General features: G+C 46.5%; 1 protein-coding gene across 1 annotated transcript; it reads left to right on the top strand.

The window, feature by feature from the left end:
• The first annotated feature begins 250 nt into the window (after positions 1-250).
• On the top strand, positions 251-11799 carry RFC5 (replication factor C subunit 5). Its single transcript, XM_060118089.1, has 11 exons — positions 251-428; positions 2026-2090; positions 2362-2498; positions 3695-3774; positions 4378-4451; positions 5668-5827; positions 6766-6847; positions 7240-7369; positions 7943-8020; positions 9824-9878; positions 10937-11799. Exons 1-11 carry the CDS (start codon positions 361-363, stop codon positions 11031-11033), a joined length of 1026 nt encoding a protein of 341 aa, XP_059974072.1. The 5' UTR covers positions 251-360; the 3' UTR covers positions 11034-11799.
• The last annotated feature ends 416 nt before the right edge of the window (positions 11800-12215 follow it).

Here is a 12215-nt window from a genome sequence, read left to right as displayed (position 1 = left end):
TTCATACGGCAACTGTATTCCAGAACTGTAAGGGGTGGCCTTGCCTCTCCTGCTCCCGCGCTCGCTGGGCTCGGGACGCCCCGCCGCACCAGAGAGAGGGCAGCCTCGGATAGAACGGCGGAGTTGGAACGAGGCTGACTGCCAGGGCCTCCCGGTAACCAGGCAACAGAGGCCTTAGCAACGGGGAGGGGGCGGGACCGAGGGAGGAAGTCGGAAGCAAGCAGCTAAACCTCGCGAGAGTTGCGTTTGCGCGCGAACTGTAAGTACCTGGGTCTCGGGGTCAGGTCTTGACTGGTCGCGGTGCAGGCCCCTTGGGGAGGCGACCAGCCCACCGGACCCAGCCACCTTCGTCACCCTGTCATGGAGACCTCAGCGCACAAGCAGCAGCAGCAGCAGCCCGATGGGGGCAAGATCAGGAACCTGCCCTGGTAGGAGGAGACCCGGCTGCCGCGGGGAAGGGGGTCGGCCGCGCGGGGAGTTGGTGGCCGGAGTGGGCAAGTGGCAGGTCCCCAGCCCGACCTCGCCCCGCCGCCCCAGGGTCCCACCTGGGTGACATCACAGGGGTTCGATCTTGTGTCTTCTGACACTACATTGACCTCCGTGGCAAAATATTCTCTCTTGCCAAAATATTCTCTTGGTACGATTATTGGTCAGATTCTAAACTAGAATAATATGATGATGGTAACAACGCTCCCTAGTTAACTTTTATTTAAGTGACTTTCTATTAGATTAGCAGGCACCCTATTATATGTTTGAATTTTACAAAGACACTAGGAAGAAGGTACTGTTATTCCAGTTTTACCAAAAGGTTAAATGACTTGCCTAAGGTCCAGAGTTGGAAAATAAGTTTGTATGTGAACCCAGCTGGTCCAGATTCAGAGCTTGCACTCTTAACCATCCTGCTTACACAACTGTGTCTTAGTGATGGTTTAAAGACCGAATGGATTTGACTTGATTTCGGAAAACTCCAAGTTGTTTCTTTTCAGTTTATTGTTATCGTAGTAAAAATACATAACATACAATTCACAATTGTAACCATTTTTAAGTGTACAATTCAGTGGCATTAAGTACATTCAATATGTTGTATAACCATCCCACTATCTAGTTCCAAAATTTTTCATCATCCCAAATGGAAACCCCGTACCCATTGGCAACTCCCCATTCCCCCCTCCCTCAGCCCGTGGCAACCACTAATCTACTTTCTGTCTCTTATGAATTTGCCTATTCTGGATATTTCATATAAATGGAGTCATACGATACGTGGCCTTTTGTGACTGGTTTCTTCTTTTTTTTTAATATGTATTTGTTTATTTTGGCTGCACCGGGTCTTAGTTGTGGCACACAGGATCTTCGTTGCAGCATGTGGGATCTTTCATTGCGGCATTCGAACTCTTAGTTACAGCATGCATGCGGGATCTAATTCCCCAACCAGGGATCGAACCTGGGCCCCCTGCATTGGGAGTGCAGAGCCTTACCCACTGGACCACCAGGGATGTCCCATTACTGGCTTCTTATATCAGTAATTGATTTTCTTTTATTGCCAAATAACGTTCCCTTGTGTGGCTATACCACCATTCATTTATCCATTCATCTGTTAATTTATATTTGGATATGAGTTCAATTTTGGATTAACTTAGGTGCCCATCCAGGTTGAGATTATAGGCAGACAGCTGGAAAGATGAAATGAGCGCAGTTTTTCAGCATTATTGATATTTGGGGCCAGATATGTGGGGTGGCGGGGGAGGGCATGGGGGTTGTCCTGTACATTGCAGCATGCTTAACAGCATCCCTGGTGCCTATCCGCCAGATGCCGGTAGTACCCCTCACTCAGCTTTGACAGTGGAAAATGTCTCCAGATATTATCAAGAGTTCACTGGAGGACAAAATGGCCCCGGTTGAGAACCACTGTTAAAGGGTTTTGTATCTCTTTCTCTTTTAGTTATAGGATATGAAAGGATTCTTTTGCACATAACAAAATGCTCTTGCCTTTATATATGTTGGAATCAATGCTAAGTTGTATTTCAGGGTTGAAAAGTACCGGCCACAGACACTGGATGATCTCATTTCTCATCAGGACATCTTGAGTACCAGTAAGTATCCATGTGTCAGCGGCTGGTATCCTAGTCGAAGGACCTGGATACACTTCTTAGGAATGTTGTCTCTACTGAGTACTAATTTTGAAGGATCTGATTGAGCTTTATGGGATGTGGCTTTAAGAGTTGAGTCCTTCAGATTTTTCATTCCTGCATCTGACCCAGATTTGAACATATAGTTGAAGTACCTTCAGCCCAACTCGGGCCTGCAGTGAATGAGGAAGCTCCCAGAGACTGATGGCCTCTCTCTTTCTCCCCCGACCTTCAGTTCAGAAGTTTATCAGTGAGGACCGCCTGCCGCACCTCCTTCTCTATGGTCCTCCAGGCACGGGAAAGACATCCACCATCCTGGCCTGTGCTAAACAGCTGTACAAAGATAAGGAATTTGGCTCCATGGTCTTGGAGGTAAATGGGAGGTTTACTGTTACTCTCGAAGGACGCCAGCCTCTTACTTTTTGTTCTGCTAGTTTTGTTTTACTTTACAAGTTAGTTGCCCTGCTGGTGGTTGGGAAAGAAGGAGACATAAGATGTTTTAATTCACTTTTTTTCTGTAATTGACATTTTTGCCTGGACTGGTACAAGCTAAAGGGCAGTGGTAGGACTAGGTGTCTTTCTTTGCTGTTGCCAACTTTTACCCAGATCCTCAGTGGTTGCTCGGTTGATGGCTGTCTCCCATGTGCCCCCAGATCCCTTCTGCATGTTGCTCCATGCTGTTCTTGCCCCGCCCTGGAAGGCTGAGCTGTGTCGACTGCGAGCTCTCTTGCCCTCTGGCTCCTGGTTGGATTTGGCCAGCAGGGGCCTGGAAGGGGTTGGGGAAGGGAGAAGGATGCCTGGTCCTCCCCTGGGGGTCACCACAGGCCAACAGCTTCCCCACCTGCGGGGCACAGCACACAGACTTCCCCACCCTCAGGACACAGCACGCAGCCTTACCCCCCACCCACCGCCAGCACCACTCCCCCACCAACCCCTTAAGACTTGGGGGCCCCAGTAGGCCTTGAGGTATTGCATAGCCCTTGTGGTTTCCCCACACCTCACGAGCACCTTTTAAACTCTCTCTTCATTTAATTCTCTTCAAATTACTGAATTTGAGTATGCCATCTGTTTACTACTAGGACTCAAGCTATATACTTAGCTTACGAAATTCTAAACATTGTCTATTGTAAGAAAAAAACTGTTAAACTTGCTTTTGTATTATAGAACCTTGCTGCCACCAGTGTTCTTACTTCATTGTATTAAAAACTTGGTAACTTCTGGGTTGCTCTGGGTTGTGGTAGCTAAAATTAGCATCATTCTGCTCGTGCCAGAGGTGCTGTTCACCGTGACCAGACCAGTTAATTACTCCCCCCAGAGCATGTCAGTGATTGTCCTCAAAAGGGGGAGGAAAGACAGGCATTGAATGGCCTTTCAGAATATAATGGAATGATCTAGTGAGTTGTAAGTTTTAAATATAATTGTCATCTTATTTTTAATGATTATCTCTTATCCGTCCTTAGAACTAGAGACCTAGCTTGCTGAGCAGGATTGATGAAAAGATACATTAATCCACAGCTAGCACACCAACATGTTTTCTATTTATTTTGGCTTCTCTCTTTCACATTTAGCTGAATGCTTCAGATGACCGAGGAATAGATATCGTTCGGGGACCAATCCTGAGCTTTGCTAGCACAAGGACAATATTTAAGTAAGAATTCTTTGCATAATTTCTCTCCCTAAAGATTTTGATCAGTGAGGTGATAGAGTTTAATTTCTTAAATCCTCTCCTTTGCCAGTTTGTAAAAGTAAGGGGAAAAGAAAAAGGCTTTGTCAAAAGCAGTCATGAAAAAGAGATAAAGTACAGGAATGGTGGTAAGACATATTAAAATGCAAATATTAAAACAAAATATTATCTAAATCTATATTAGCAAGTTCTCTGGGGAAGCATTAATTTCATTACATCATAAGACTGGAGGAGCTAGTTTGAATTTAAACAAAAATGAATTGAGATCAGGGTGGATAACTAGGATGGTGGTAAAAAAAGAAAAAGAGGAAAAAGCAGCACTAGAATAGAATGAGAGGCTACTGGGTGGGAGAAAGATGAAGGTGCCAGAGGACATAATCTAACACAAATACAGAAATTAGACCTCCATGCCCTTTGACCACAGATGTCTGCTTTGGTCAGAGTTCTAGGAGAAGTGAACTTCATGAGCCAGGGCCTGATGGCACAAATGTGAAGGTGTAAGTTTGGGCCTGGAAGTTGAAGGGAGATTGAAGAAGCCTTTTTAGGTGGTACCATTTGTTTTCCTAGGAAAGGCTTTAAACTAGTGATCTTGGATGAAGCCGATGCCATGACTCAGGACGCCCAGAACGCCTTGCGGAGAGGTAAGGAGCACAGCCATGTACGGTGTGTATGGCTGAGGAATGCTCTGGAAGGAGAGTTAGCAACTTTGGACATGAGATAGGATGTGGCTTCTTTTCAATTTTCATTCATCTTCTGGCCCAGCGAAATCTCTGTATACCTTTCACTGTGTATCCCACCTGATGACCTAGACAAAAATCTCTATACCGGTGGTTACCCCTTTTAATAGCGTAAAGACATTAGCCTTTGGGGGACTTTTAGGTATGACCAGACACTGGTGTTTCATCCTCCTTTTCCGCTGGGTTCAATTTCAGGGTTGGGAATTTGTACTGTTTGATGGGAGGGAATGGGAAGTCTTTCATTTCTAAACCGCTAGATAGGTCTTTCTGCTGTTGGTACCGTTGGATACAATATAGCCAGGAAAATAACACTGGAAATTTAGTTGCACTCAGAAAGCTGACATGACTTCCCTACTTGCCAGGAGAATGACTGGGCCAGGAAAGGAAAGTATACTGTGATTTGTTGGTCTTAAGGGGCCTGGTGCAGTTGATTTCTTTGCAAGGACATTCTTAATCTCTCTCATTAAGACTCTGCAGTAGACAGCTAGGAGAGAAGACGATCTTTAGGAATTCTGGGCAGGAGTGGGTTGCAGCCCGTGTTTAAGAAGAGGAGGAGGAGGTCAGAATATCTTCTGGTCCTAGAGGCTTTGGCCACCTTCCTTCAGCGTCTTATTCTGTAGAGTCAGTCTGGGCAGATCCCGGCATGAGAACGCTGGTGCTACAGGATGAAACTGGTGTCATAGGCATCTCTGAATTCGGGTTAATGCTTTCTCGAATGCTCTAAGGGTTCGAGACAAGGTCCACTGGAAAGTCTGCAGACAGCCATCCCCCTCCCCCGCCCAGTAGAAGGTGGCACGTCATCCATTTGCCAAACAGAATTTTGTGCAAAAGGGCAGGCATGCTGGATTTCATGTCTTAGTGGAATGGAATAGCAAGAGTGCCAGAATCACAGCCAGTCATGAAAAAGGAAGCATTTTGTTCAGTCCTGTGGAGGTGACATGTTCATCAGCTCTGGGGAGAGAGTGGTTGGTGTCCAGGCTCACCCTCTCTCGCTGCAGTAGCATTCCCACTTGTTTGCATTCTTGATTCCCCGCTTCACGTGCCCATAGGAAAGTTCAGGGTTTCTGGGTCCCTTTAAGAATCAGGATGGACGTGAGGTGGTTTTCTTTTCCCTTGCCAGTGATTGAGAAATTTACTGAAAATACCAGATTTTGCCTCATCTGTAACTATCTGTCAAAGATCATCCCCGCCTTGCAGTCCCGGTGTACAAGGTTCCGATTCGGTCCCCTGACCCCTGAACTCATGGTTCCCCGCCTAGAACATGTCGCAGAAGAAGAGAAGTAAGTATGTTGAAAAGCACGGAAAGGGGGGCCTTGGGGACTGGGTGTCACATAAGGCGGCTACTGGTACGTCTGAAGGCGATAACGTTTGTAAACAACTCGGGAGAGCCTGGCACAGGGTAAACCTCACTGTGTGTCGGCCACCCTGGTAGCTCACAGACATTCTTCATAAAGGTCATTTGGTTCCTTCCTGGCGTCCATCATCCTCCCCTAGAAGCGGTCCCGCTTTTCTCCTACTCTTTGTCTTTGGAAACTGCACGCTGCCAGGTCCCTCCCGTTAAAATGCCTGTAGCCTTTCTCGACTAGCAGGGAAAGTCCTGAGACATCACATTCTGTGTGATCAGATGCCCAGCAGGTAGGCAGCCCTAGCTGCTGCTGATTCGACAGGTGCTTGGGCTCCGCGAGCGCAGATCTCGCCAGCGCCCTCTCCTCTCCAGAGAACAGAATTCAAAGCTACCTGCTCAACATAGCAATGCTTGGCCGCAAATGGTGGTCTTGCTAGACTTGGACTGGGCTGTGACTACTCACGTGAGGCCCACGTCCCCAGTAGCCAAAACAAATTCTGGAGCCTGTAAATCAGGAGAGTATCGTTAACTCCGTCCTGCCCTTTTTTCTCTTTCATTGTTTCAAAGCCTTAATCATCACAGTCGGGCTTCCCTGGTGGCGCAGTGGTTAAGAGTCCGCCTGCCGATGCAGGGGACACGGGTTCGTGCCCCGGTCCGGGAAGATCCCACATGCCGCGGAGCGGCTGGGCCCGCGAGCCATGGCCGCGGAGCCTGTGTGTCCGGAGCCTGTGCTCCGCAACGGGAGAGGCCACAGCAGTGAGAGGCCCGCGTACAGAAAAAAAAAAAAAAAAAATCATCACAGTCCATCTTGTTCCCTCGGGGAGCATTTGTGCTCTCAGGGCCTCTATATCCCTCCTGCCTGTTTCCTTTCAGAGTTGACATAAGTGAAGACGGGATGAAAGCGCTCGTAACTCTTTCCAGTGGAGACATGCGAAGGGCTCTGAACATCTTGCAGGTAGGGCACTGCTCGTAGCACATCTCGAGTTGTTGCTTCAGAATACTTTTTCAAGAAAGACATAAGCAACAGCATGACCGATGTGTTAATTCAGAAATCTGGAACTGGTAAGACATCTCATAGTATGTCACAGATGTACACCCACCTTTGTGATTTGATTAATTGAAAGAATAATTTGATGCAAATAAGGGAAAGATAGGGAAGGACTCTGCAAATAATGTAGCCGACAAAGCAGTGGCCTCCTCTGATGTGGCCAGCTCTTAGCAGTGTAAAAAGTACAGGGCTCGAGCTCTCCCGTGCCCACCCACATTGCTGCCTCCGCAGTTTCCTCCTGACCCTCCTGCAGCTCAGTGGCTGCAGCAGCCGTGGTGACTCTCCCCCTGTCTGCCCAGAGCACCAACATGGCCTTTGGGAAGGTGACAGAGGAGACCGTCTACACCTGCACAGGGCACCCACTCAAGTCAGACATCGCCAACATTCTGGACTGGATGTTGAATCAGGACTTCACCACGGCCTACAGGAGTATCCTTTCTCTTGTCCTTCGGTCAGTGCATTAGGTGCCCAAGGCCTGAACGTGTCCTCACAAGCTCAGGCTGCAGGCAGCACCTATACGCTACTGGCAAAAGACAAGTGGCTGCACGGGACACCTTTCAGCTTGTCATGGGAGCAAGATGTCTGTTGGGGGGGATGGGTACTTGTCTTTCATGCCCCAAGTTGTTCCTGAAGGGCCCTGAGCTGGGTATGGCTTGAAGCCACTTAACTCACAGATGGGAGGAAAGCAGTTAGACCTTGGGTGGAAGGTGCAGTCATTTTCAAGCAGTTAGTGTTACTCTTGTTTTGCTATGAAATTAAAATCTAGGTGTAGTGATGGAAAGCCTTTTGGGCAATGCATTTGGTTCTGTTCTCTACTAGACAGAGGTATCTTTCATCTCCCTTAATGGAGATGAAAACAGAAAAATAAGAACTGGGGTCCAACACGTGCAACTTCAGATTGAAGGAAACAGCTGTGTTGGTATGAAAAGCCCTACTTTCAAGTCATTCTCTGCAGTGTTAGTTCTGGAATTTGTTCCCTTTGCCTTAACTGCTCCTCTCTAGATATCATGGAGTTGAAAACTCTAAAGGGGTTGGCATTACATGACATCCTGACAGAGATACACCTGTTCGTGCACAGAGGTAACCTAGGTTCTTCCCCAGTTCAGAAGCTATGCAGAAGGTGGCACGCGTTGGGGTTAAGGGTGGCTGGAGAGGGAACGTGATGCTTCGTTTTGGAAACAGAAACAGGAATGAAGAGGTGTAAACCCGGCCCCTCATTTTCAGTTTTGTTTTGCTCTTTATTTTTTTTATTGGGCTGGCCAAAAAGTTCATTCGGGTTTAAGTAAAAGACAATTTTTGCGAAGAACTTTATTGAACATTCACTAACCGAATGAACTTTTTGGCCAACCCAATATTTGTGTGTCTGTGTCTTGCTTTTAAAACCTTGTTCCAAAAATACTTTTTTTCTCATAAATTCATTTATTTTATTCTTGGCTGCGTTGGGTCTTCATTGCTGTGCGCAGGCTTTCTCTAGTTGTGGCCAGCAGGGGCTACTCTTCGTTGCGGTGCACGGGCTTCTCATTGCGGTGGCTTCTCTTGTTGCAGAGCACGGGCTCTAGGCGCGCATAGTTGTAGCGCACGGGCTTAGTTGCTTCGCAGCATGTGGGATCTTCCCAGACCAGGGCTCGAACCTGTGTCCCCTACATTGGCAGATGGATTCTTAATCACTGTGCTACCAAGGAGCCCCCACAATACTCTTGACTTCTAGAATGCTGGGGAAAAAGAGGAAAGAAACTCTTAAAGGCTAACTTATTTCCTCCAAGGGTTTGTTTTTTTTTTTTTTTTTCTTTTTGCGGTATGCGGGCCTCTCACTGTTGTGGCCTCTCCCGTTGCGGAGCACAGGCTCCGGATGCGCAGGCCCAGCGGCCATGGCTCACGGGCCCAGCGGCCATGGCTCACGGGCCCAGCCGCTCCGCGGCATATGGGATCCTCCCAGACCGGGGCACGAACCCGTATCCCCTGCATCGGCAGGCGGACTCTTAACCACTGCGCCACCAGGGAGGCCCCAAGGGTTTGTATTTTACGGCAGTATGTTGGAGTTTGTATTTCTAAAAGGCTATTTTCCCCGAAAAGAAAGGAGGAAGATCTAGCTTCACAAAACCAAAGCAGCCTCAGCTAAACCATCTTTAGTTCCACACTTGGTCGTATGTCCTGTACAGAGAATTGCTTCTCTACCTTGAGAGCACATGTGAATCACCCCAGACCCATCCAGCTGGCCCTTTTTGGGGAGAACCAGACACGAGTGCGTCTTTGGGCTCTAAGTGATGTGCTGTTCAACCTTGCGGAGAAGCTCCGCCTGCCCAGCAGCCCCCTGCAGACCCTTGGGTCCACGAACACTGTTCTGCCAGCGCCTCTCCAGGCCTCTCCCTGGCTGGCTGGCATGTGAAATTCTGCCCAAGAACATAGTTGGCTCAGGCCCAGCTCTGCACTTCGTGGATGCTGAGCATGAATCGACTTTTAAAAATCAATTATTTATGTTTTGGTTTTTGTTTTTTAACATCTTTATTGGAGTATAATTGCTTTACAGTGGTTATGTTTGTTTTCAAAATTGGGACAGCAAGTGAGAACTTTGCTTTCACAGTAACTTACAGAGCGGCCCAGTACTGACCAGGGCAGTGTGGATGGCTCTTCCATCTTATGATCGCTCTGGAACCTGCTCATTTTTCTTTTTGGCTACCCTACGAAGACTAAAATGAATAAAAACTATGAAAACCTATGCAATTTTTACCTCCTAGAGGTGTGGTATCTTGAGATCCGTGGCCTCAAGAGGTTAGTCTTATGTATCTGATGTGGAAACTCATACTTGTCTTCTGTGATTTTTTTTTTATATATATATAGTAGGTAATGACAGACCCCACTCATTTGCTTTTGTTTTCCCCCCAGTTGACTTTCCATCTTCAGTTCGAATACATTTATTGACCAAAATGGCAGACATTGAGTGAGTATTTATTTCCCAGTTTTAATTCTTTTCCTCCTTTTTCCCCGTTGTGAGTTTTTTGTTTCTCCTTGCTTGGTTTCAACTGTTTTGTCTAAATCATTCATATACAGTAGCGTCTAGTTTTTGCTGGAATTATTGAACGAAGCACAGGGAAGGGTGTGAGCTGCTTATGTAAAGAACATGGATAAACACAAAGACAGGTACAGCTCGGTTACGTATTTGAGATAAAGGCCTCTCCTTCGACCTCAGAGGCCTGGTCCTCCTTGGTTCTAGACATGCTCTTGTTATTTGGGAAGCCTGCTTCAGTTCGGACATCTAGTTCGTTTGGGGATGGCCAGCTATCCAGCTGTTATTAAGGCCTTTTGGCATACGAAAGCATATTGCAGGGAAAGTAAACATAAACTCAATTTTCCACTTTGCCTGGTTCAGTAAACAGTTATTAGCCCCTAGTGAAGCTGGCAGCTATCATTTAAGCAGACAAAAGCACTAGGTTCAAAATAGATGTCCACGTAAGCCAACTAATTTGCCGTCATTGGCTTTCAGACGTACCAGTTAGGTCACTTCTTATCACTACACTGTGAGTAGCATGATTTTGCTTTCAGTGGCTGGGCACTTGAAAGGTGGCGAGATGAAATACCAGTGTCTTGCTTTATTGACCACAAAACCACAGATATGGCAGCCAAACTTCCCAGTGAATTAGGAGGAAGGGAATCTTAATTATAATTCCTCTCGATGCATTTTGCTGGTGAAGAAATAATGCCTAATCACATAAATTTTGCATATCTGTATAGAGCTTGAACAAAGTTCAGAACCTGCTACTGGGAACAATTTTTTTTAATTTAGTATTTCCTCCCGCCCCCGGTTTGAATCAAATTTATAAAGGAGTGTCTGAGGCACAAAGAAAACGTTAGGGGACGTGTACAAGATTGCTGCCCAGGATGAATTTCTCTCACCTCTTTCCTATCCTTCTCTGGCCAACTTTCAGTCCGACTGCTGCTGTTCTCTTCAAAAGGCAGCTGTTGTGATATTCTCTCTTCTTACCTCGTTTGATTTTTTAGGTACAGACTTTCTGTTGGCACCAATGAGAAGATTCAGCTGAGTTCCCTCATTGCCGCCTTTCAAGTCACCAGAGACCTGATTGTCACAGAGGCCTAGATGCTGAGGACCACTTGCTGCCTATTCTCAGGCCCAGCAATGACTGGAGAGCAAGGGACAGAGTCACCCCCAGTTTCGGGAAATTGTTCCAGGCGTGGGTGGGCAGACATGTACCCAAAGTACCGTGTTTGTGGCCGGTTGGAGCAGGGAGGTACAAAGCAGTTTTACGGTACAGCTCTCTCACTGCCCTGCCCATTTGTGTTTTATAAGGTGGGGGGAAAGCAAAACCTTTTTAGCCTAAAGGCTTTTACCCTTCAGTTGCCTGGATGATAGGAAATGGGCTACCCCATTTGGAATATCAGGCTTTCACATCTAATACAGTCCAAGTGTCTTCCAACTCAAGGTAAAAAGAACACCTTCAGAGTTAAGTTTGTAAATCTAATCTGTGGCGCTACTTTAAATAGGTGTTAATGGATTTCTGGCCCATACTATTATACTCTTATAAAGTGGACTCAATTTTCTTTCTTACTTTAAAACTGGCCTTTTAATTTCTCCTTTTGAAGCACAGGAGTTGCTAGCAGGTTCCTAATTGTGGTGTGGACAGTAGTGAAAACATTCACTTTAAATGATGCTGTTGGGGCCAGAGGTCGTTCAACACTGGCTTGTTTTAACCCAGGGCACATGAGACTAAGCCTGACTTTAAACCTTCAAGTGCTGAAAGGATTGAGACTCTTCATATTTAATCTAAATGTAATGCAGTTTGTCTGCGAGCATCTGTGCTGCGTGTGTGACAGTGTTCTGCACAACAGAAATAAAGCAGCTCGTTGTATTACAAGTGACTCCTTTCCTTAGCCAGTTTATACAGACGCTGACTTGTTCAGCTTGCATTTATATGAAAAAGCCTCCTCCGTCCCTGAGATCAGAGAATCAACTTTCTTTGGAGGCTGTTCTTTATAAAGGTGTCCAATTCTTATACTATCAAAAGGGAGAAGTCGGTTATTTGCATCACACACGTAGGCCTGGCTGCCAAAGGACAAGAGCAAAGTGTGAAGCTAATGGTTGGGGGTGGGGTGAGGGGCTCAAGGAGGCGGCTACACTGTACATGATATTTCAAGATAACCACAAAACTTAAGTTTGCCCAATCCATTCCCAGCTGTCTTGTTGTACTCACTGGTTTTAAAAGGTGATTTTTTTTTTTTTCCTTAATGGAAAAAATGAAACGGCAAGCCAAAAGCTTTTAAC

Source organism: Mesoplodon densirostris, chromosome 15, assembly GCF_025265405.1.
Source record: "Mesoplodon densirostris isolate mMesDen1 chromosome 15, mMesDen1 primary haplotype, whole genome shotgun sequence".
NCBI lineage: Eukaryota > Metazoa > Chordata > Mammalia > Artiodactyla > Ziphiidae > Mesoplodon > Mesoplodon densirostris.
This window is presented reverse-complemented; position numbering and strand designations above follow the sequence as displayed.

Coding starts and splice junctions, on each gene's coding strand:
- RFC5 (XM_060118089.1), top strand. CDS start 361: ATGGAGACCTCAGCGCACAAGCAGCAGCAGCAGCAGCCCGATGGGGGC. Junction 3,775..4,377: donor AGCACAAGGACAATATTTAA/GTAAGAATTCTT, acceptor TTGTTTTCCTAG/GAAAGGCTTTAAACTAGTGA. Junction 4,452..5,667: donor CCAGAACGCCTTGCGGAGAG/GTAAGGAGCACA, acceptor TTCCCTTGCCAG/TGATTGAGAAATTTACTGAA.